Source organism: Telopea speciosissima, chromosome 4 (genome assembly GCF_018873765.1).
Source record: "Telopea speciosissima isolate NSW1024214 ecotype Mountain lineage chromosome 4, Tspe_v1, whole genome shotgun sequence".
Taxonomy (NCBI): domain Eukaryota; kingdom Viridiplantae; phylum Streptophyta; class Magnoliopsida; order Proteales; family Proteaceae; genus Telopea; species Telopea speciosissima.
In genome coordinates, this window is record NC_057919.1 from 23,130,516 (window position 1) to 23,154,315 (window position 23,800).

The 23,800-nt window shown below is 46.7% G+C and overlaps 2 protein-coding genes across 3 annotated transcripts in view; both read right to left on the minus strand.

Annotated features, from left to right (window-relative positions):
- LOC122657632 (protein NRT1/ PTR FAMILY 5.10-like) overlaps nt 1–23,800 on the minus strand; it is a 91,370-nt gene that overhangs the window by 17,643 nt on the left and 49,927 nt on the right. Inside the window, exon 1 of one of the 2 annotated variants that reach the window (XM_043852397.1) lies at nt 8,170–8,310. The exons of the other annotated variant lie outside the window; for it this stretch is intronic. Within the exon in view, the coding sequence (XP_043708332.1) occupies nt 8,170–8,281 (112 nt within the window). The 5' untranslated portion in view covers nt 8,282–8,310. Of the gene's footprint in view, nt 1–8,169; nt 8,311–23,800 lie in introns of those variants that run through there. 2 annotated transcript variants of the gene reach the window in all.
- Nucleotides 4,326–5,204, minus strand: LOC122657636 (protein NRT1/ PTR FAMILY 5.10-like). The gene has a single exon (XM_043852407.1). The coding sequence runs from the start codon at nt 5,139–5,141 to the stop codon at nt 4,344–4,346; it is 798 nt and encodes a 265-aa protein (XP_043708342.1). The 5' UTR covers nt 5,142–5,204; the 3' UTR covers nt 4,326–4,343.

Sequence of the window (23,800 nt, forward strand, 5' to 3'; positions counted from 1 at the left end):
AAAAAAACAAAGAAAGGACGGATGTTTCAAAGTGGGATTTTAGGATTAAAGATCATCTTCAGTCCATACAATCAGAGAAAGAATGGTTCTACCCAAATAAAAAATAAAAAATAAAAAATCAGAGTACCTTTAATGGGGAGCCAAACGCTATCGACTGCAACTCCGGTTCTCCTCGATGGATCCGACGAGATGGAGGCGACAACGAAATAAAGGATCTCCGTTCGCAGCTCGACGATTCTGGTGGCAGCGGTAGCTTCTCGTTCTTTGTTCGTTGAGCTTCGTTGTTCATTGAGCAATGAGGGCATAGGAGAGAGAGACACGATGAGATTAGGGTTGGGTATTTTTCGGTTTGAATTAACTATAGGTTTAGTATGGTTTGGTTAATCTTGACCCAGGTTAGGTTCTGGGTTTGGGTAACTATAATTAGTTTATTACTTAAAAATAAGAAAATGATTTAAAGCCGTTAGATTGAAGATTGCCACGTATTGCACTCTAGAGGGAGAAATAATAGAAAATAATGAATCTATAAATGGAGAAGATTAAAATCCAATCGTGACACATGGTACTAGCCGATCTAAGGGATGAGACTAACCCACCTTAACCCAACTTAACCCTAACCTAACCTAACATTCTCTCTCCTCTCTCACTCCTCCCCATCCGTCGTTTCTCTTTCTTTCTTCCTTCTTCTTTCTTATTTTCCGGCGAACACCACGGTCACACCTGCAACTCCTCTCTCACTCTCACTCCAACCGCCCCACTCCCCTGGTTTAAATCCACTCCATTTTTGTCCTTTCCAAAACAACCTCCTGCCGATCCAAACGAAGCCAACCCAGCAACTCCCAAGCCATTTCCTCTCTCTCTTAAATCTTTTCGAACCTAATGTCTCAACATCTGAGACCCTAAAATCAAAAAATGCTACTTCTAAGAAATGAATTATGAGGTGGATTTGGTAGCTGATTCTAACTTCTAACGAGTTAGAAGATCTAGAGCCAATGATTAAATAGGTGATAATTTCTGGGATTTTTACTTTAAGTGCACTTGCAGGGAAGACTGATATTGATGGAGATTGGAGGAATTAAAAGACAAAGGGGCAGGTCGAAGACGACTTGGGAAGAAGTGGTGAGAAGATATGATTGGCTTTTGGGTTGAAAGCAAACATGGCCTTAAATAGAGTTGAATGGCCGAACAGGATTCAACCCCAGAGTTGGGGAAAGGATTTGTTCAGTTGAATCTGTGCTCCTGGTGGTTGGGTTCTCTCTTGTACTTGGGAGGTTTTCCAGAGTTGAGTTAGATTTGTGTTTATGCTTGTAGGTTTCTGTGCATATTATTTCCACAAAAGTAGGCATTCCGTGTTTGAGGCTTTGTAGTGATATAGCTTTCTTTCCATTTAATAACTTACAATGATTGATTTGCTTGGGATAATTTTTATCAGGAAACGGAGATGATGATTCCAGATGCTCATGGCATATAAGTGTTCAGGCAGACGATTGCTGGAAATCATCTGCTTGGCTAATGTCCATTTTTTGCTTTTTTGATTTTGGTTTCTAGGCATCCACACTATGGTCGCCGGAATCCATCCTTCGTGATAAAAGCTGTAGACTTTAACCTCAGCTCCAATTGATGGTTGAGTCGGCCATTGAAATGAGTTTCAAGCTTCCCGAAATTTCTGATTTCTGAAGATGAAGAAGAAAGGAACAGGAGTATGAAACTGCTCAATTAGGAAACATTAGACGCAATGGCGATAGATGAAAAAACCACCAACCCAGCACCTGTTTTTCCCATAGAAAATCAGAAAAATAAAAGCACTAAAATATTAGAGGGGGTGGAAGAAGAAGTGAAGAAACAGAGAAGAAACAGAGGAATAGAGCAGAACTCTGTAAGAAACAAAGATATGAACCGTTTTTCTCGGGTTCGTTTGGATCGGCAGGAGGTTATTTTGGAAAGGACAAAAATGGAACGGATTTAAATCAGGGGAGTGGGGCGGTTGGAGTGAGAGTGAGAGAGGAGTTGCAGGTGTGACGGTGGTGTTCGCCGGAAAATAAGAAAAAAGGAAGAAAGAAAGAGAAACGATGGATGGGGACGACTGAGAGAGGTGAGAGAATGTTAGGTTAGGTTAAAGTTAAGTTGGGTTAAGGTGGGTTACTCTCATCCGTTAGATTAGTTAGTGCCACGTGTCACGGTTCTAGGAGGTACTTATAGGAACTTATAAATGAAGAACCTGAGAGGAGAAAAATCCCTTAAATTCGTTGGGTCTAAGATAGAAGAAGCAAGAACTGGAAAATTTCAAGATGAACCAAAAAAAAAATAAAAAAACAGAAGCAGATACTGTATTTGAGGTTTGAATGAGTAAAGTAAAATCTATTTTCTGCCTGGAGATCGTCATCTATATCTTATTGTTTTGCACACAAAACAAAAATCCAAATCTGGACTTGATGGCCTACGGCTAAGAAGTTGCAGAGCCTTCAGCTATGCAAATTCTTCTCCATGTCTGCCTAACCGGCTTGATCTTTCCCAAATCTGGTAGAAGTCTTCTTTTTCTTTTAAAAAAATATATATATAGTTTTCAATATGGGTGAAATCATAACATTGCAACAACTTCACAGTTTTGAGCGTGGTGAAATCTTTCCCAAATCTGGGTAGAAGTCTTCTTTTATCTTTAAAAAAAAATTTAGTTTTCAACCGGCTTGATCTTTCCCACTAGTCTCTGGTCACTAATGGCTTTATTATAAATTGATGCAGAGAGGTTTGGAGTTTGATCAAATTACTGAAGTTATTTACTCCCAATCATAAGCAAATTATTTCAGATTTAGGATTGTGCATCTCCATGTAATCAGCCCAGATCTAGGCATCTAACCCTCTAAATATTACGTTAACCTCCGTTGCAGCAATGACATGTCTGTAGGAACTAGGAACCCTTGCCGCCTGTGGCTGTTTCGCCATTTGGTCGGCGGCTGTTTTTTTCTCTTACCCCTCGCATACCCTATACCAGCAGCCCAACCCATGGCAGCGGCAGTTAAACCCATTGCAACCCGTGGCCGAGAGGGCTGCTAGCCTACGGTTGCTTGACAATCGACCAAGGACGATTCAGTTTTTTTGCTATTTGCGATCAACAGTGACCTGCAAAATCTGAAGTTGATATTTTAAGAATTAAAAAAAAAAAAGAAGGAAAGCTGAAGAAGATGAGAAGATGGGATTCCATTCTTTATTTTATTTATTTAAATAACTACTTGGGGGTTAAAATGGACATTTCAACTTTGGGTGCTAATTGTGCTTTAACGTCAGGGGGAAGGTTGATATTTTGACATAGTTTGGCATATCCGTGATATTTCATATACTTACAGGAAGTGTCCGTGAAATTTTCCCTAATATATATTATATCACTTATTGTCTTCGTATGTAATATATTATATGTTTTCATTAGAAAATTAGTAAAAATTGTTTTTCAGGATGCTAATTAGGGTCCTAAACCCTCATGAGCATTTTGGTAATTCCATAAATTAAAATCCAAAAAAATTGAAAAAAACCCCAAAAAATCATTTTAATTACGTTTAACATAAATAATCATATTTAAAATATATTTGAATTATTACCATGTGTTTGGATACATGTCCATGCCTTGCCATGTGTAAACGTTTCATTTAACCCTAAAAGGGTATTTTAGTTAGTTAACCATTTTCTTGCCAAAACTTGTTTTCAAATCTCATAAAACTGCATGTTTCGGTGTATTATGGTGTTTTAAACTGTTTACAACCATATGTCATATATTTCAAATGTATGTTGGTTAGGAATGGAGCTTCCCGAGGGTATTTTCCTTTGTGGCCATTCTAGGGGCAGTTTGGTCATTTGATTATGTTTTTCCGCGTATACCCTGAAAATAATTTTCATTCATTCAATTGAATGTTTTTCAAGTTGATATGTCATGTGAAGTCTTCTCATCTTCGTTAATAACTGAAGTAATATTTATACAAGTGAAAACTCAATAACTGACAATACTAAGATGTAGCAGACTCTAACAAAGGGAGAGCTTGTAACAACAATACACGGAGCCTTGATAGTATGAATGTCTGAGTACATAGGACTTCCTACAATAGTTGGGAGATAAAAAAAATATACATCAACCGTTGTTTTAATGTATATAAGTGTACACATATGCTCACTTGGCGCGTTGGTCAAGTGCTCACTTGTTGAACGCTTGGTCACGGGTTCAAGTCCTGGAAACAGCTTCCATGGAAACAGGGGTAAGGCAACATACATTTGACTCTCCCCAAACCCTGCTAAATGTGGGAGCCTTATGCATTGGATACAGCCTTTACATGTGATATTACACCAAAAGTCTATATAATTTATCCTCTATTATAGACATAAGATTTGGCAAAATACAAATAAAAAATCAACCCAAGAGCATTTAGACCAGCAAGAAGCCAGTAGAAGTAATCAAGATGAGCTCTATTAAGATTGTTAGGGAACCAACTGCCCTGGCCATTCTCACCCGTTAAGGTCTCAATGGCAGAGATAAGGAAGCTACTTAGAAAGCTTCCTACACCAAAGATGCTGAGGTAAAGGGCAAGACCAACACTCCTCAAAGATTTGGGCATCTGATCATAGAAAAATTCTTGCATACCAACCCTTGTGAAGGCATCAGCAATTCCAAATAAGATGTATTGAGGAACCAACCACCAAACACTCATAGGAACTGTTGCTTCTGGTATATCCACTATCTTGGCCTCAATGGCAATTTGAAGCCTTTCCCTCTCAACTAATGCTGCTACCACCATGGCGATCATAGATAAAAATATTCCAATACCTATTCTTTGTAGCATTGTTATGCCAGAGGGTTTATTGGTAAAAGCTCGGGCAATTGGAATGAGGACGCGATCATAGATAGGGATGAAGATAAGAATGGAGAGGCTAATAAAGGTTTGAAGGGATGCAGGTGGTATTTGGAACCCTAATGATCCAATTTTTCTGTCCATGGTGGCTGCTTGTTTGGTGAAGAATGTGGAGTATTGTGCATACACAATTGCATATACTAAACAAGTAATCCATATTGGACCCAACCTTAGTAATGCCTTTGCTTCTTCCACTTGATTTACACTACATACTACCCAACCTTTCTTGGAATTTTCAGATGCAGTAGCCATTAATGCCTTGTCAAGAAACCTGAAACATATGAGGAACAAGAAAATAAGTGTCTATTGAGTTAGGTACTTGATCGATACACCAAAAGCACAAAAGCTGATGGAACACGTTAAATCAAGACCTTTAACTTATCCCATACTAGGTTGACCCAATCTAACCCCCATACACTAGAGTGGGCCCCATTAGACATGTAACACATTTCCCACCCCTTGTTTAGTGAAATATTGAGTAATTAAATAGCTATTTCATGATCATCACTTACCTGAATTGGTTAGCACTAGGTAGGAGAAGAATCTCACCACCTTCCTTATCATCAACAATGGATGATGGTGGAGTACTGGCTCGCCAATTCTTTGCTGCAGCAACAAACACTTGTGCAATTCTATTGAATGGATTATCATTATCAGTGTTAAGAGTGTAGCGATAAGTGTTGGTTCCAAGCAAGAAAACTGCAAGTGCAAGTATCATGAAAACACATGGAATTCCAAATCCAAGACCCCAATTCAAGTTGTCTTGAATGTATGTTAAGATCAAGTTGGTACACACAATACCACCACACAATCCAAAAAGCCACCAGTTAAAGAAAGAGCTCTTGGACTTGCTTTCCTTTGGATGTTGCCCATCGAATTGATCTGCACCAAAAGCTTGTACGCATGGCTTGTGCCCACCTTGTGCAAGCGCCACTATATATAGAGAGGAGAAGAAGAAGATGATTTGGTATTGAGGAGGACGACAAGATATTGCACTAGTGTTGTCGTTGTTGCTGTTGTCGCAACTAGATGGAATGAAAGAAGGAAGCACCGCTGATAATGTTAATAAGCTTAATCCCTACAAAACAGGCGTAATCTGATAATGTCAAACTTGGATGGAGGAAAGGACTAATAGAGAAATCTCGCTACATGGTGGAGCATATACTTGAGTTTGAATTTCGTTTAGAAGTTTGACAAATGGTATATATGCATAATCCTATATATTAATACAATGATTAAATTGTCACATGAGATTTCCTTTACTAATTTGAATCTGAAAATAGAAGGTGTTTAACCGAACTTGGCCCAGACCCGGTTTGGGTTTGGCGCCCACCCATGGGGCAGCCGATTGGACCACGGTGGGTCGGCAACTTAAGGAGGTGGCTTCAATTCTCCCTTTAGTCTTTTCTCTCTCTATGTTTCCTATTTAAAGTGAGACATTGTGAGGAGGTGGGGATTGATAATAGACAGACATAATCAAGTCACCCCAAAAAACCTAATTGCATTTTGCAACATTGATTTCTCTCTCTTACTCTCAATCTTATTCATCAATTTACTAGTGTGTTCTTTGTGGGATTCCATCTATTCCCAAGGATTTGTGGTGTGGAATTTCCCGTAGAAAAGTCTTTCAAGAAATCTAGAGATTGAAGAAGATTGTTCACGTTCGTAAAACTTGTAATCAAATCTGTACGAGATCCTTCCACTGCGTTCTCATCTCCATTCAAGTGACACCCTAACCGATGGTGATTTGTTTATAGAATAGAAGAAATTAAGCCGTAACTAGATAGAGGTCCTATAGTTGACATTGTCCAAAAATATATATGGTATAACCTCCCAATTAAAGAATATTCTCTAAAGTTTTGTTGAAAAATAAGATTTTTTGACAGCAACAACAAACTAACCCACACGGGGTGCCGAGATGACCTCCTTTATAGCACCCCATGTGGGTTAGGTAGTTGTTGCTCACCAAGTGGGGCAAATGGATTCTTGTATTCTAAATTATTCTTTATAGCGTGTAATCCTCCACTTGCTTCTATTTTAATCTATTGATGTCACTAACGTCGAGGAAAGTCTACATAAAATACGTAAGAGCTCAAAGACATGGATCGGGGATCCGAGGTTATAGAGCAAAAAAATTTGTTAAAAAAAAACATAAAAAGGAAAAGTTTTGTACACGATCGTGTAAACCGTGTACGTGAGAAGGTCTCTCAAAAAATGGAAAAAATCATAAATAGAAGAAGAAGAAAGAAGAATGTTTAGTAGTTAAGAAGTGACAGGACCGATCTTGACCGTCCATAGGGTTTGGGATTCACCTCTTGTGTGTAGGCCCCATACTCCATGGAGGGTCCAGATCTATCTCCACAAATCCTTACGTGGGCACTTGATCCAAAACCTTAGTTTTGGGATTAAAATTCTCTGCAGTTCGGGCCCAAGAGCTCGACATATGAATGATACTTCATCCAATAGTGCGAGTTCGATTTACCCAGTTTTTTTTTATTTTTTTTTTTCCACTTTCTTCTCGAGCTTGGTAAGTTGGATGTCGCATCTTCCATATGTCAAGCTCTCAGACCCGAACTGCAAAGCACCAGAAGATGCTCGCCCTACATGGGACGATGCAATTCTTATCATTTTTAGGAAGAAAGTTCATTGCGGGTATTTTACCGGCCACACCAAGATGCAGAGGGGGGTAAAGTAACCGCCCACCTCCATGAAAGGTAAAAATTCTACTCTTATGATGCCTATGTGCACATTCTGATTAGCCCCTTTGCGAATACATGCAGGCAATTTAGCTCTCCTCCAACCGTAGCTTTGAAAGAGAACCAGATCCAATACAGGGCCACGCTATTTCACAGAGAACACCAACCCTTTTACCTCTTTTTATTAGACAAACAACAATCCGAGAAAAAAATTAATTAACATTTGATTAGAGAGAGAGAGAGAGAGACGAACCAGAACATAAAGGAGAGAAGCGAAGAGAATAGTTCGGTATCGGCCGAGATAGCCATCGGCAACAAAAGCACCCAAGAGAGGGAGCATAGAAGCAACCCCTGTCCAGGTATTGACGTTGATGGTGGCAGCTACCGTCGACTGCTGTAGTGGTCCGGTCAAGTAGGTTACGAGGTTACCACTAATCCCACAATAAGAAAACCTCTCCGCTACCTCCACTCCTGCGCATCACAGATATCATATCGTTTTTTCAATCTCACAACATCACTGCAAGCCATGAAAAAGAATTGATGGAATTGGGTAATTAAGAAGTTGTTAATTACATAAGACATACCAATAATTAAAGCAGCAGATCTCCATCTGCCGGTCTTTGATCGAATCGCCGGTCGGCCTTTGTGGTCGACGGCACCTTCAACGGTGTCACTTAGTAGGGGAGTACTGTCCATCACTGATGATGAAGCTACGCACTGCAAGCACAGCCGCCTTCTACTCTACTCTTATCTTCGGCCCTCTTCCCTATCTTAAGCACCACCACAGCAATTCATGTATAAATAATGCAGGCCGGCCAGTCCATGACATCATGATGCTAAAATGGAACCAGTGTTCTATTGGAATCATTTTGTGTGGCTCCCACAGAGTACTTTTATGTAGAAAATTACACACTTTATTACTTTATTATATGGCCTTTGATTACGTGATTCAAATATATATTTTTTTAACACTCTGAGAGGGATTCGGCTCCTGTCAATCCGGATAGAGTGCGGCGCTAAAGGTGAGGTGATGTGCATTTACTGTCTTATCCCTGTCTGAACACCTTATTAGGATTGACAAGATCTTTTTCAATTAGAGAGTCTATAAGGCCTTGTCTTATAAGTGTGAGACAATGTGGTCCATTCCACTCCTTTGCTCTCTGTGCAATTTGGATGCTTCGGCTGTAAAATGTATTATTATCCTTCAATAGATTTTCTTTCTATACAAAAAAAAAAGGGTAAATTTCTTTTGAAAAATGAAAATATCTCAAGTGGGGTCCGTTCCATAGTTGTGCACCAAATTGTGCGCACTGTCAGCAAAAGCGTGTTTTAAACTCAATCATGCTTTTTATCGTTTTAAACACGTTTTACAGTATGTTTTCCAAACATACGGAAAGAAAAGGCAAACAGTAAGCATTCCCGTTTTAAACTTTTTTAAAATACGTTCCTTTTTTTTTAGGGGGGGCATTTTTTAAGACCTTGGACTTGTTGAATAATGTCTGACCATATCTCTCTCTTTCCCGAACTCTAATCAACTTGATCCTTTCACCGACATAAAGATAATTTGAAGAGCTACATTTCTCACGATATCACCTTCAACTCAATGTCCATGCATGTAGCCTAGAATTGAGCTACAAACTGCTACATCTATTGAAAAGGGTTTCTAAAGCGTTGATTCCCAACTCGAACTAAACATGCATCACTCCATGAATGTGTTGGTTGTGTTGACAACAATGAGAAACACCATAGCCAAGCCACATTGCTCAACTTTGGACATTATGGTGTATGAATTAGGAATTGATATTGGATGATATTTGATACTTCCCATGGGTTTTGGAATATATATGGATTAAGTTTTTTTTGGTAATAAAATGATTTATGGAGAATGAACTCGTGAGCAACCTAAAGCATCTTGAACACAAAGCTCATGGAGCCAAGGAGTGGAATTTGACCATTTTGTCTTACGTGAGATTGACAGGGCCTTCTTGGCCAGGCTATCAGCAATACCATTGCTAGTCCTGAAAATACAAGAGAAAGAACAAACACAAAAAGATGCTGCTATCCGAACAATGTCATGGATAATGGGAGCAATATGAAGACAAGTATAATCCCTGCTCGCCCTGTTGAGAGATGCTATAGCCTCTGAATTATCAGATTCCACCTGAATTTGGTCCAACCCCAAAGATTGAGCATAGAGTAAGCCCGCCCGTATTGCCAAAGCTTCACCCACCACGACAGATGTGAAAAACATCTTTTCTGAAACAGCTGCAAGTTGTGCTCCAAAACTATCTCTAAGAGTGAAACTAACACCCCTAGTAGAGCGATCAAGTTGCATAGAGGCATCACAATTCAACTTTATAAAACCTGCATTTAGAGTTTCCCACCTTGATTGGCGTGAAGATGGATTACAAGAGGTAGCAGCTCCTTCAATCCTTCCCTCCCTCACTGCCAATTGAAATTCATCAAAATTCGCTTGACTATACTATTCTATATGGATTAATTTGGATGTTACAATTTTTTTGACATTAGAGGCATGTATTTCAAATAAAAATTCCTCAATTTATATGAGGATAGTAATATTTTTTGGGTTCCGTTTTTTTGGAATGTAAAAGTTTAACACTTGTATCATTTGGTTTTTGTTTTTTACTGTTCTTTATTTTTTTGACCGTTTTATTTGACCGTCCAAAAAGGGTCGTACCCAGTGCACAAGGCTCCCGTGTTTAGCAGGGTCTGGGGAGGGTCAAATGTATGTAGCCTTACCCCTATTTCTACTGAGGTTGTTTCTAGGATTTTATTTGACCATCCATTTGTAATTTTTTACTGTTTAAAACCCGTACTGTTCGTTTTTGTTTTTTTTGTCTATCTTGTTTTTGCTAATTATATTTATGCCACTGACAATTGAACTCTTTGTAATAGAAAAAAAAAATTGCTAACACTTGGGTACGTATGAAACATATTTGAGTAAGTCAAATGCGTACTTTCATACTCTAATTAAATCATAGTAAAAGCTACCAAGGTAGGTGTGTTGGCACTCTTTGTCTCCAGCGTTCTCCTTATCGCTTTGGATCGCTCTCTCTATTGGTTATATGGCCACGATGGCCTCATCCAACACACTCTCATATTTATCCCATAAAAGAAGGGATAAGGAGAGAAATTTTGGGTGGACGATTCCTGATAAGGAGGAAGTTGTTACTCTCCAATGGTCTCTCATCGTCCCTATCTCTTTGCGTGCTGTGTTTTTTTGCTCTCTTTGATTTGTAATAGGGATTCTCTTAGTGGCGTTATCTTGAATGATTGCATTCATGGGGATGTTGTACTGATATCAGAGCTACAGGCGCCAATCCTAGTCAAGGATGTATTAGCAACTCTCGCCGATTATGGAAACATGTGGATCTCGAAATGGTTCAAGCGAGAACTTCTTGCGAATGGATCACTGTTGTTGCAATTAGACAGCTAGTTTCTAAGGGGCTGGCTAGAAATCGGAAGGTGGGTCGACCCTGTTGCGTCAAGAAATCGTCGAGCGGTACTGCGAGTGCCGTCACCTGCAAGTGGACCAAAGGGGTCAACAGAGAGAACCGGTGTGGTCCCGGCCTAGGGCTCTCCGATGCCAAAGTTAGATCTCCTGGCGCAAATAGATGAATAGTGATTATTCAGTATGAGTTTAGATGTCCCCGATGGGGTTGTGTACCTTGCCTTTTATAGTAGCATATGGCGGTGTGGAGAGTCCCAGTTTGATGGCGATTGTGCCGTTGAGTGGATAGAGGCCCTGGGTAACGGGGCTCTATCCTGACTGGCCATCTCCCTGTGGGAGGGAGTGTCCTGGTGGCATCAGGATCCTTGGTGGATAGATACCCGCGTGTGGTGATAACGTCCTTGGTGCTTGAATCCGTCTGGGTGACGTGACCTCTAAGCGGCGGTCCAGAGTCCTGATAGTGGCATGAGTCTTAGCGATACGATCGGATCATAGATGGGTAGCCCCCACCTCACGTGCCCACGATGCTGTGCCTGGGTGCAGGCCGCTCCTGGGTGAGGCCCGCCTGGATGTGTGGCCACGCCTAGGTGAGGCCGTGCCCGCCTGGATGTGTGGCCGCGCCTGGGTGAGGCCGCGCCCTGGATGTGTGGCCGCACCCGAGGGGTGGCCATGCCTGGGTGAGGCCGCGCCCGCGGGGTGGCCGTGCCTGGGTGAGGCCGCGCCCTGATGTGTGGCCGCGCCTAGGTGTGGCCGCGCCCGAGTGATGGCCGTGCCTGGGTGAGGCCGCGCCCCCGGGTGCTGGGACCCGATTCGTTCTCCTTGGCTATGGAATGGGTCACCTGTGACACGTGGCGATCGTTGATTGGCCCGGTGAATATTGGATGTATCATTTGCCCCCCACTCTCTTGGGATAGGATGTCCAAGAGAGTAAGTGCCTTTGCATAGTAAGGGGTCTGCTGCGAATAGACTTTCCTTATGGGGTTTGTCTGTAAATCCACTAATGAGGTAGGAGAGGTTGGGGGTTCAAACCTTTCCTCCTACACTTTTTCTTTTTTCTTTTTTTTTTGTAGGTATATGTTCCTTCCTCTCACTTTCTCTTCTTTCACTTCTCATTTCTCTTTCTTACTTTTTGTCTCCCCTTTTGCTCTCCTTTAATTCCCCCTTTGCATTCCCCTTTTTGTCTTTTGTCTTCTCTTTGGTGCCCACCATGTGCTTGTTTTTGGGTCACCTCCACTAGTATCCACTTTGCTTGATTTTGGGTCTTTATGTTTGGGTTGTGTTCTCTTGGGGCCTTGGTTTGCTTGGAAGGCTTGAGTGCCTTGCCTCTTGTGACCTCTATCCCTTGATTGTACCTCGTGGTGTGGCTACGTCATTGCCGTGTGCTTGTCCTTCCGCGAGGTCGCCTTTTTTCTGAGGTAAATCGATCCCCTTTCTTTCTTTTTTTTTTTTTTGTAGGGTGGCTCCTTGGTGAGGCCGCGCCTGCGGGTGTGGCCGAGGTGAGGCCGCGGTGAGGCCGCGCTGCGGGTGTGGCCACGCTGGGTGGCCGCGCCTGTGGGTGTGGCTGCCTGGCGGCCCTGGGGTGGCCGCAATGGGGTGGCCGCACTGGGGCGGTGGCGCTTGGGGTGGCCACTCCTGGGTGTGGCTGCGCCTTGCGAGGGTGGCCGCCTGGCTGGCCGCGCCTGGGTGGCCATGCCTGGGTGTGGTCCACGCCTTGCCGGTGATGCCGCGCCTATGGTGGCCGCGGCGTGGGTGTGATGGACCCTCGCTCTTCTTCCCTGTTCTTCCTCTTGTATGTGATGGATCTGCTGTTTATATTTTGTAGGTGACATTCCTTTCATTTTTCTTGCTAGCTTCGGGGAGATTGCTTTCTCGAGTAAGTAGTTCGTTCCCCTCTTGTCCTTCATGTCGTTCCCAGGTGACCTTGGCCCTGCTTCAGTCGGGGTTGGATCTTCAGAGGAGCGTTCCCCCGGATCGCCTTCTTCTGTGGGTACTCCCTCCTCTATACCCTCCCCTAGTGATACTGATGGAGGAGTGGGACCTTCTAGTGTCTCCGGTCCCCGTAGGGATCGTCAGCCCTCTGGGGCGGCATCCTCAGCCGTCGGTCCTGCTGATAGGTTAGGCCCTGTTGCTAGTATCTTGTCACCTTCTGACTTGGTCTCCCTCCGTGAGGAGTTCCATATTCCCGCCGAGGTCATGTTGCGTGCTCCTGGGCCTGGCAAGTATGCATTCTCTCACCGTGCGGGTGAGGTCTGTCTCTACCGTTCATTTTTTCTCCAGGGCCTTCCCCTTCCTATCCCTCGCTTCGTCGAGTTAGTGTTAGAGCATTGGCACCTCACCCCTGGGCAGGTGTTGCCCAACTCTTAGAGGGTGATCTTGGGTTTCTATGTCTTCTTCGCCCACCTGGGGCGTGCAGCCACTGTTCCCCTTTTCTCCCACTTTTATCTGTTGAAGAAGGGGAACCATGGATGCTATCACTTTGCTCGCCGCGTGCTCAAGGGGCCCTATGCCTCTGTGGAGCTTCTCACGGGGATCACTAGTCACGTGAAGTATTGGAGGGATTGCTTCTTTTTTGCCACGGTCCCCCGATGCCCATTACGGACCGTTAGGGAAGTTATTGACCTTAAGAGGGTCAACCAGGGGCTTGAGCTGAGTGATTTTGAGGGTGACTCCCTCAAGCTGTGCCTGGGTCGCGATCCGTTCCACGTCCAGGAGTTGGACTCGGAGGCCTTCCTGTCTCTCTGGAAGCTGAGTCCTGGTAAGAGCATCGTCTTTTGTACTTGATTGGCATGTTGGTATTTGAATGTATATGTCATCTGATTGGTTGGGCGGTCTATGCAGTGGATACACGTCCGGACTTCAGTTTGCTTCGCGGCAATCTGCGGAGGAAGGCCGCTTCTCAGGGTGGTCCGGCTACTGGAGTGACCGACGTTAGTGGTGCCTCTGCGCCTGTGGTTGTTGGAGCGAAGCGGAAGGGGGGACCAGGACATGCCCGCGTGACGAGCTCTGGCGTGCGGGTCCTCCTTCCCCGTACTTCTCCTGGTGACGATGGCGTTTCAGGCTCTGTGCCTCTGCCTCCCTCTGTTGTTCCTTTCGGATCTTCTGTATTGCCCCTTTCCAAGGGGAAAGGTGTGAGTTCCTCTGGCGGTACTGCCACTGATCTTCCCACGCCGGGTGAGTCCCTGGTGATCACCTTGGGCGTGCCGGAGGGCTCGACCTTGGCCGAAGTCGGCGTGTCGCAGGAGTGGGTGGATAGGGGCAGGCTCCCTACCGCGAGGATGGCCTTGCAGAGGCTTAGCGATGCTTGTCTGGCTCAGACCCTCTACCATGATATGGCTTCGGTGAGTTATTCCTTTTCTGTCTCATCATGTCCATTGCTCCATTTATTTTTATAATGTTTTATCGCTTGCCATGTTGATTGTAGGTCCATCACCGTATTGCTGAGGTGGTGCTTCGACTGAAGGGTCACGCTTCTCGTGAGGTGCAGATACAACGCACCCTGCGTGACGTGGAGAGGGAGCTCCAGGGTCAGATTGATGCCCGTGAGAGGGCCGAGGCTGACGCGCAGAGGGTGTCGGGGGAGCTCGCGGTGGCATCCGGGAAGCTCCTAGAGGTGTCTGAGGAGCTGCGTGTGACCTCTGCTGGTGCGGGCGAGAGCTCGGCTAGGGTTCTTGCTTTGGAGGAGGAGCTTCATTCATTGAGGGGAAGGCATGAGGAGGAGCTGGCATCTGCAGGTGAGCGAGCTGTGGCTGAGTTCCAGGCATCCTCTGCGTTCTCGACGCTGTATCAGGCACAGCTTCAGCCCGCCTATGAGGGAGGGGTCCGGGACTTAGTCGCTTGTGTCCTGGAGGTGACCCCCGATTATGACTTCTCTGTTTTGGGGTTCTCTGAGTTTGCTGCGGCGCTTCCGGGTGTAGCTGTGGTGGAGAGCGTCCCGGTGTCAGAGGTGGAGGCTACCCTGCCTGAGGGGGGTGCTAGTGCGCGTCCTCTTGAGGTGGACATGATGTCCCCTGCTGGGTCGGAGGTGACCCATCCCTCTGTGATCCCTTGACCCCACGGCTGTACGGATCCTGTAGACATCTCAACCTTTTTCCTTTTTTGAACTTGAGTTTGTAAATACTATGATTTTTCTATGTGATTGCTTTTGATTTTCTTTGACTGCATTGTCTCCTGGTGGTTGTTTGCGCGTTGATACTCTCTGACCCTTGGTAGTCATAGGATTTTGTTAGTGGCGTCGTGCCTTGGTGATCCTCGGACCTTGGTTGGTTATTGCCTTAAGCGTAGAGCCTCAGTGTTGGCATCTCGCCTTAGGCATGAAGCCTCGATGTTGGCATGTTGCCTTAGGCATAAAGCCTCGATGTTGGCATGTTGCCTTAGGCATAAAGCCTCAGTGTTGGCATATCGCCTTAGGCATGAAGCCTCGGTGTTGGCGTGTCGCCTTAGGCATGAAGCCTCAGTGTTGGCATATCGCCTCAGTGTTGGCATGTCGCCTTAGGCATGAAGCCTCGGTGTTGGCATATCGCCTTAGGCATGAAGCCTCAGTGTTGGCATGTCGCGTTAGGCATGAAGCCTCGGTGTTGGCATATCGCCTTAGGCATGAAGCCTCAGTGTTGGCATGTCGCCTTAGTGTAGTGGCCGTGATTCGATTAAGTGGTAGAAGAAGACAAGTATTCTTGCAACATTTCTTTATTTTGAATGAAATTTACATTGTCCTTGATGTCGCTCATCGCTACTCTTATCGCTATCTTCGTTATCACTACCACTACTGCTATGCTTCTACTGGTAGTACTTCTTCGATGTTCTGAGTTTCTGGTACGGTCTACCTTCTTGCCCCCTGGAGTCTTCAAGCGGTAAGTCCCTGGGCGTATCTGCTTGGAGACTATGTAGGGTCCTTCCCAATTAGGTGACAGCTTCCCCGCCTTCTGTGGCTGTGATGCACTTGCCCTCCGTAGTACTAAATCTCCCTGGTGGAATAGCCTTTCCTTGACCTTGGCATTATAGTACCTGGCAGTACGTTGCTGGTAGGCGACGTTCCTTAGTAGTGCTCTCTCGCGGACCTCATCTATAAAGTCTAGGTTCGCCCGCAGTCCGTCGACATAGGTACATTCATTGAAGTACAGAACCCTATGGGACATGGCGCAGACCTCTACCGGTGCCAATGCTTCAGTGCCATATGCTAGGCGGAATGGGTTCTCCCCTGTGGGCGTCCGTACTGTAGTTCGGTATGCCCACAGGACGCTTGGTAGCTCTTCTACCCACTTGCCTTTGGTTCCTTCTAGCCTTTTCTTGACTCCTTCCAGTAGCGTTCTGTTGGTGACCTCCACCTGACCAGTGGCCTGTGGGTATGCTACTGACACAGGCCGATAGTCGATGTTGTAGCTGTGACAGAATGCTTGGAATTTAGGGTTGTTGAATTATTTTTCATTGTCTGAGACGAGGATCCGTGGTACCCCGAACCTGTAGATGACGTCGTCGCGGACGAACTTCTCCATCTCTGTCTCTGTTATCTTGGCCAAGGGTTTAGCTTCAACCCACTTGGTGAAGTAGTCGATTGCGACGACCAGGTACTTTCTGTTTCCCGGTGCTGCGGTGAAGTTGCCTAAGATGTCTAGTCCCCACATGGCAAAAGGTATGGGGTTGAGGATTGATGTCGCTTGGTGGCGGGTAGATGGGGTCTGGGCGAACAACCGACATTGCTCGCACTTCTTGGCATATTGGATGGCCTCCTCTTGCATTCGTGGCCAGTATAGTCCCTGGCGGAGGATTTTGTAGGCTAGGGCTCGTCCCCCCATGTGGCTTCCACATATCCCCTCATGGACTTCGGCTAGGGCGTACTCTGCCCCCTTGGGTCCTAGGCACCGGAGTAGTGGTGCTGTTGCCCCCGCTGTACATGAGATGCCGTCTAGGATGGTGTACTTTGCAGCTCTCATCCTGATCTTCCTTGCTTCGGCCTTGTCATCTGGTAAGACATCGTTCTGGAGGTAGTTGAGTAGAGGGTCCATCCAGCTAGGTCCTTCCATGATCTCGTTAACCTGCTTTTCCTTATACGTTGGCTCATGCAGGATCTCAACATAGATTGCGTTGGCCAAATTTCGGAGTTCCTCATTGGCTAGCCTGGATAGGGCGTCAGCGGCGACGTTCTCCTCCCTGAGAACTCGAACCATCTCAAATTTCACGAAACCCTCGATCAATGCTTGAGCACGTGCTAGGTATGATGCCATCCTTTCATCTTTCGCCTCGTACTCTCCATTCACCTGATTCACCACGAGCTGGGAGTCGCTCCGGGTGGATAGGTGTGTGACTTGGATGGCTTTGGCCACCCGGAGTCCAGCTAGCAATGCCTCATACTCTGCTTCATTATTGGATGCTTGGAAGGTGAATCGGAGAGCATATTGGATACGAAATCCCTCGGGGCTGGTTAATATGAGACCCGCGCCGTTTCCTGCCGCATTGCTCGACCCGTCCACGAACATGTCCCACGATCCGTGATCCTTCTCTTCTGGCTCCCCTGTTTCTGACTCGATCTCAGACAGGGTACACTCTGCAATGAAATCTGTAAGGGCCTGGCCTTTGATGGCTGTCCTTGGTTGGAACCTGATGTCATGCTCACTTAGCTCCACCGCCCATGTTATCAATCTCCCGGAGACGTCCGGCTTGTGCAGTATCTTCTTCAGGGGTAGGTCTGTGAGGACTATGATGGTATGGGCTTGGAAGTATGGTCGTAGCTTCCTGGCTACCATTACCAATGCATAGGCTACCTTCTCGATCCTAGTGTACCTGGTCTCTGCATCGATCAGGACATGGTGGCGTAATAGATGGGCCTCTGGACTTTGTCTTCTTCCTTCAGCGATCTTGCCGATGCGCGAGGGTGGCGGCAGTAGAGCTGCAACTCTTCGTTAGGTTCTGGTCGCCCAAGCAGTGGTGGGCTCTCTAGGTACTCCTTCAATTCTTCGAACGCCTTCTGGCACTCTTCCGTCCATGTGAAATCTTTAGGGCTTCGGAGTTTCTTCAATGTTTTGAAGAATGGTAAGCACTTATCACCAGATCGTGACACGAACCTGGAAAGGGCGGCGACCCTTCCATTCAACCTTTGCACTTCCCTGACCGTTCGAGGAGGTGCCATTTTTTGGATGGCCTTGATCTTGGATGGGTTGGCTTCTATTCCACGGACTGAGACCATGAACCCCAGGAATTTTCCTGACGTTACACCGAAGGCGCACTTTGCAGGGTTTAGCTTCATCTGGTTCCTCCTCAGTACTGCAAATGCCTCCTCTAGGTCGGTCAGGTGTTGGCTGGCGTGGATGCTTTTTATGAGCATGTCATCCACATATACCTCCATGTTGCGCCCGATCTGCTCCTCAAACATCTTGTTGACCATCCTCTGATAGGTGGCCCCTGCATTCTTTAATCCGAACGGCATGACGTGGTAGCAGTAGTTCTCTTTGTCCGTCCGGAATGCGGTGTAAGACTCATCATCCTCACACATGAGGATCTGGTTGTATCCGGAGTAGGCGTCCATGAAACTCAGCATCTCATGGCCGGCGGTGGCGTCGATCAGTAGGTCGATCCTGGGCAGTGGGTACTCATCTTTTGGGCATGCCTTGTTCAGGTCGGTATAGTCGACACACATCCTCCACTTCCCATTTGGCTTTGGTACCATGACCATGTTAGCGAGCCAGGTTGGGAACTTCTCCTTTCTGATGAACCCTGATCGGCTTAACTTCTCGACCTCCTCCTTGATTGCTGCTTGTCGGTCAAGGGCGAAGTTACGTCGCTTTTATTGAACAGGCTTCCTGGTTGGGTCGACATGTAGTCGGTGTTCCGCTATGGCACGTGGTATTCCTGGCATGTCGGAGGTCGACCATGCGAAGACATTCATGTTCGCTTGGAGGAGGTGTCCAAGCCCTTCTTTCTGTTCCTTGTTTAGCAGCGAGCCAACTTGAACGACCTTGGAGGGGTCTTCCTGGCTGAGCGGCCAGGTGATGAGGTCTTCCACTGGCCTTCCCCTTCTCTCTGTCAGTTCATCTCTCTGGTCACTGACCATGCTCTCTAGGCAGAGTGCCATTCCACGGGTGTTGCCATTATTCTTTTTCATGAAGGTGGCATAGCACTCCCTTGCTTTTCTTCTGATCTCCTCGGACTTCGCCTACCCCATTCTCGGTGGGGAACTTCATCTTCAGGTGAAGTGGTGATATGACTCCTCTAAGGGCTGTCAGTGATGGTCACCCTAAGAGGCCGTTGAAGGACACCACGGACTTGACTACCATGAAATTCACCATGATGGTTACTTGTTGAGGGTGTACCCCAAAGGTGATGGGTAGCTCTATGGTACCTCTGATGGAGGCGGTGGCACCTGAGAATCCATGGAGATAAGTGGGCTCTGGTTTGAGCTGGTCGTCCCCGAACCCGAACTGTCGATAGGGGTCCAACGAGAGTCCGTCAACAGACGCCCCTGTGTCTATCAGTACCCTGTGTACAGGTCAATTGGCTACCTCCACCTGTACTACCAGGGCATCTTCATGCGGGAAGTTTAGTCCTTCCAGGTCTTCATCCGAGAAGGAGATCACCGCCTCGGTCCTGGCTATCTTGCTGGGCTTCTCTGCTACTCCCACGAACCTGGCATGAGCTTTTGCTTTTCTGGTGGACTCTTGTCCCGGTCCTCCAAGTATGGTGAGGATAGGAGGTCCCTTGGTGCCACTAGGTTTTGTTGCATCTCTCCGTTCTTCTGGGCGGTCTCTCTCTCGATCTATTCTTCTTTCCTCTCGTCTCGGTTCCACTCTGTCTCCGTCACGACCTCTATCTCCTTGGCCTGAGCGATTGTCACGTCTCCCCTTCACATACTTGTTTAAGCTTCCTGCTCTTACCAGTTTCTCTATCTCTCTCTTCAATTGATTTCACTCCTCTGTGTCGTGCCCATTCTCTTTGTGGAAGAGGTAGTATTTGTTAGGGTTCCGCTTCTCTGGTCCTGCTAGCATGGGTCGTGGCCAATGGAGTAAGTCACGGTCCTGGATCTGCATGAGTATCTGGGACCTGGTGGTGTTCAGTGGTGTGAACTCGGGGGTGCTTGCCCTCTCACTTCTCTCGGGCGGCGGTCTGTCCTCCTAGATGGGCGGTCGCCCTTCTCTTGTCGGCGCTCTGTCCTCGACCTCTTACCCTCTTTGCGGTCATCAGGTGCTGACCTCTTGTTGTCTTGTGGCTTGGCCTCGATTATTTTCATTCTAGCTTGTAGTACCTCGGCCATATTTACAAACTCGTTGCACCGCTCCAGGAGCTCTTTCATAGTCCTGGTCTCATGACGTGCCAGGTCCTTGATCAAGTCCAGGTCCCTAATACCTCCTGCTAGGGCTGCATGCTGTGTCTGGTCATCCAAGTCTCGAACCTCCAGGGACTCCTTGGTGAACCTGGTAACGTATTCCCTGAGAGATTCCCCAGGGTTCTGTACCACGTTCAGTAGATTGACGGTGGTCTTCTTCTGCTTGACGCTGCTTTGGAAACGGGTGACAAACTATTCGCATAGCTCTGCGAACGAGCATATAGATCTAGGTCGTAGCCTAGAGAACCATGATGTGGCTGCTCCCTTGAGGGATGCAGGGAATGCCCGACAGGAGACCACGTCCGACCCCCCATACAGCGTCATCATGCCATTAAAGTAGTTGATGTGGTCATTGGGGTCAGTGGTACCACTGTAGAGTTCAAAGGTGGGTAGTCGAAACCTGGAAGGTAGTGTGGCGGACATGATCTCTGTCGAGAAGGGGTGTTGCCCAGGTATGGAATGCATCTCGCCTTTGGTCTGCTTCTTCAACCCTTCCAGCTTCTCATCCAGGTCGCGGAGTCTTTGATCGAGCTCCTCGTCCCGTGTCTGCCCCCCACACCTAGCCGGACGTTCGCTGCGACCCCGTTCACGCTCTCTCCTGGATGTCCCCTCCCGCCTTGAGTGTTGGTGGGATGGGGAATGGTCACGCCGTGATGAATCCTGTCGTGAAGGTGAGGTGCTTTCTTCTCTGTAGGTCCAGCTTCATCGCGGTATGTGACTTTCTTCCAGTCGTCCGTCGAACACAGACCTCCGGACCGATCTCTGCGGGCTAGACACCCTCGCCCTGGGTGTTGCCGTCCTCCCACGTTCTGACCGTGGCAAGAGGTCCCTTGTTCTCCTGGGATGCTGGGAAGGCTCCCCCCGCTGCAGAGTGGGGGTCGCTCGTCGCGCTAGTCTCTCTAATCTCACGCCCCTGGGAGATGATCTCCTAGGGTTCGGCTCTTGTTGAGGTACGGACTCCACCCTTGTTGATGGTGAAGTCCTTCGACGGTGAGACGTCGCATGCTGCGTCAAGTATTCTCGAAAGAGTCATTGTTCATCGAGGATCTGTCGTTGTAGGTCGTTGATCTGACCCACAGTGGCTGGGGCATTGGGGTCAGGTGTCACCTCCACCACCACATCGTCGGCCTCGTCATTGTTGGGCTCGGCGATCACGAACTGGTCATTAAGGGGGATCTCTTCCTCCAGAGAGACATGGTCCTGGTCGTTGGCTCTGCAGCGAGAGCACTCTGGGGGTGGGGATCCATTCGTTGCTTCGTTGTTGGTGGTGGTAGTCTTCCTTCGTGCCATTGAATGAGTATGGAAGCGAGCTAGTAGCTGTAATGGCTAGCGTCGTTCCCACAGACGGCGCCAATCTATTGCGTCAAGAAATCGTCGAGCGATCCTGCGAGTGCCGTCACCTGCAAGTGGACCAAAGGGGTCAACAGAGAGAACCGGTGTGGTCCCGGCCTAGGGCTCTCCGATGCCAAAGTTAGATCTCCTGGCGCAAATAGATGAATAGTGATTATTCAGTATGAGTTTAGATGTCCCCGATGGGGTTGTGTACCTTGCCTTTTATAGTAGCATATGGCAGTGTGGAGAGTCCCAGTTTGATGGCGATTGTGCCGTTGAGTGGATAGAGGCCCTGGGTAACGGGGCTCTATCCTGACTGGCCATCTCCCTGTGGGAGGGAGTGTCCTGGTGGCATCAGGATCCTTGGTGGATAGATACCCGCGTGTGGTGATAACGTCCTTGGTGCTTGAATCCGTCTGGGTGACGTGACCTCTAAGCGGCGGTCCAGAGTCCTGATAGTGGCATGAGTCTTAGCGATACGATCGGATCGTAGATGGGTAGCCCCCACCTCCCGTGCCCACGATGCTGTGCCTGGGTGCAGGCCGCTCCTGGGTGAGGCCCGCCTGGATGTGTGGCCACGCCTAGGTGAGGCCGTGCCCGCCTGGATGTGTGGTCGCGCCTAGGTGAGGCCGCGCCCAAGTGGTGGCCACGCCTGGGTGAGGCCGCACCCCGGATGTGTGGCCGCGCCTAGGTGAGGCCGCGCCCTGACGTGTGGCCGCGCCTAGGTGAGGCCGCGCCCGAGTGATGGCCGCGCCTGGGTGAGGCCGCGCCCCCGGGTGCTGGGACCCGGTTCGTTCTCCTTGGCTATGGAATGGGTCACCTGTGACACGTGGCGATCGTTGATTGGCCCGGTGAATATTGGATGTATCAGACCCAAAGAAGAAAAAGCAACTCGTGTAACCCCTGTTGCACGTCCAGCGCAACTGAAACTAGAACCAGAACCTCCGAAGCTCGCGAAACCCAAGTCTTCTAGTCCGATCATCGCGTGCCAAAAGCGCAATTCGATCTCGACAAAGTCATCTTCTGTTGTTGTAGATAAAAGGACAACAGAAAGCTGCAGCAAAGGCTGACGAGAAGCAAGTTTTCGATCGAAAAGGACCCAATTCCTCTGCCAATGTGGTTGAGGAACAGAGCCTCACAAAGAAGAGGATGCGAGAAAGGTCAGCCTTTTAGGAGCCAGAAACTCGAGAACACGCAGTAAGAACCGAAGTCAGAAAGAAAGAGCAACAGCCTGTGGATTACGATCATGAGATACTAGATGACATTGTTAGATTTAAAATATTTAAAATGTATTTTATTTTTTAAGTTTCAAAAATGTTTTGATTGCTTTGTTTTGGTGTGGGACCTATGTGATCAATGAAGTAATGATTGAATTCCAAAAGGTTATGACATTCTATGGGTACCCTAAAGTCCATTCATGGTCACTATAATGAGTGGTAAGTTGGATTAAGAATATTGTTTGAGATTTATTTTAATTATGAAATTAATTCTCAATTCATGACCATAGGTTATGTTATTTCCTTTATGGGGTTTAAAGGCCTTTCATGGTCTTTAGTGGGGAATGACCATTTATGGGGTTTTAAGGCCTTTTATGGTCTTTAGTGGGGAATGATCATGAATTAGGAATCAATTCTCAATTCATGTCTACAAGTTTTTTCTCCAATTCAATTGGCCATTACTTGGTAGTTACTCTTGGGGATTCCAAAGGTGTGAAAGGGTTGGTTTTGGGTCTATATAAATCCAACCAAATACATAGCAAAATACACATTTTGATATACATCCATGCCCACACATTGCAATCATTTGAGATTTATTTTTTTTTCCTCTTTTCTTCTAAGTCTGTGTAAGGTTAGAGGGTTACTGTGCTGAAGCTCTTGGCTCCTTCAAGGGACTAGAAGAACTGTTTTATCTTCTAGTTGGAGGTTGTTTTATCTTGGGGTAGTGGTGCAAAATAATCATTGGTAGTATGAGACATCAATTACCTTAAAAGTAGCACCACAAGTGTGACTCAACCTCAATTCTGCTTAAAGCTTATTCAAGTTGTTGCGAGTGTAACTCAACATCAAATTCAAGTTTTGCTTTCCTCATTTCAGCCAAAGGT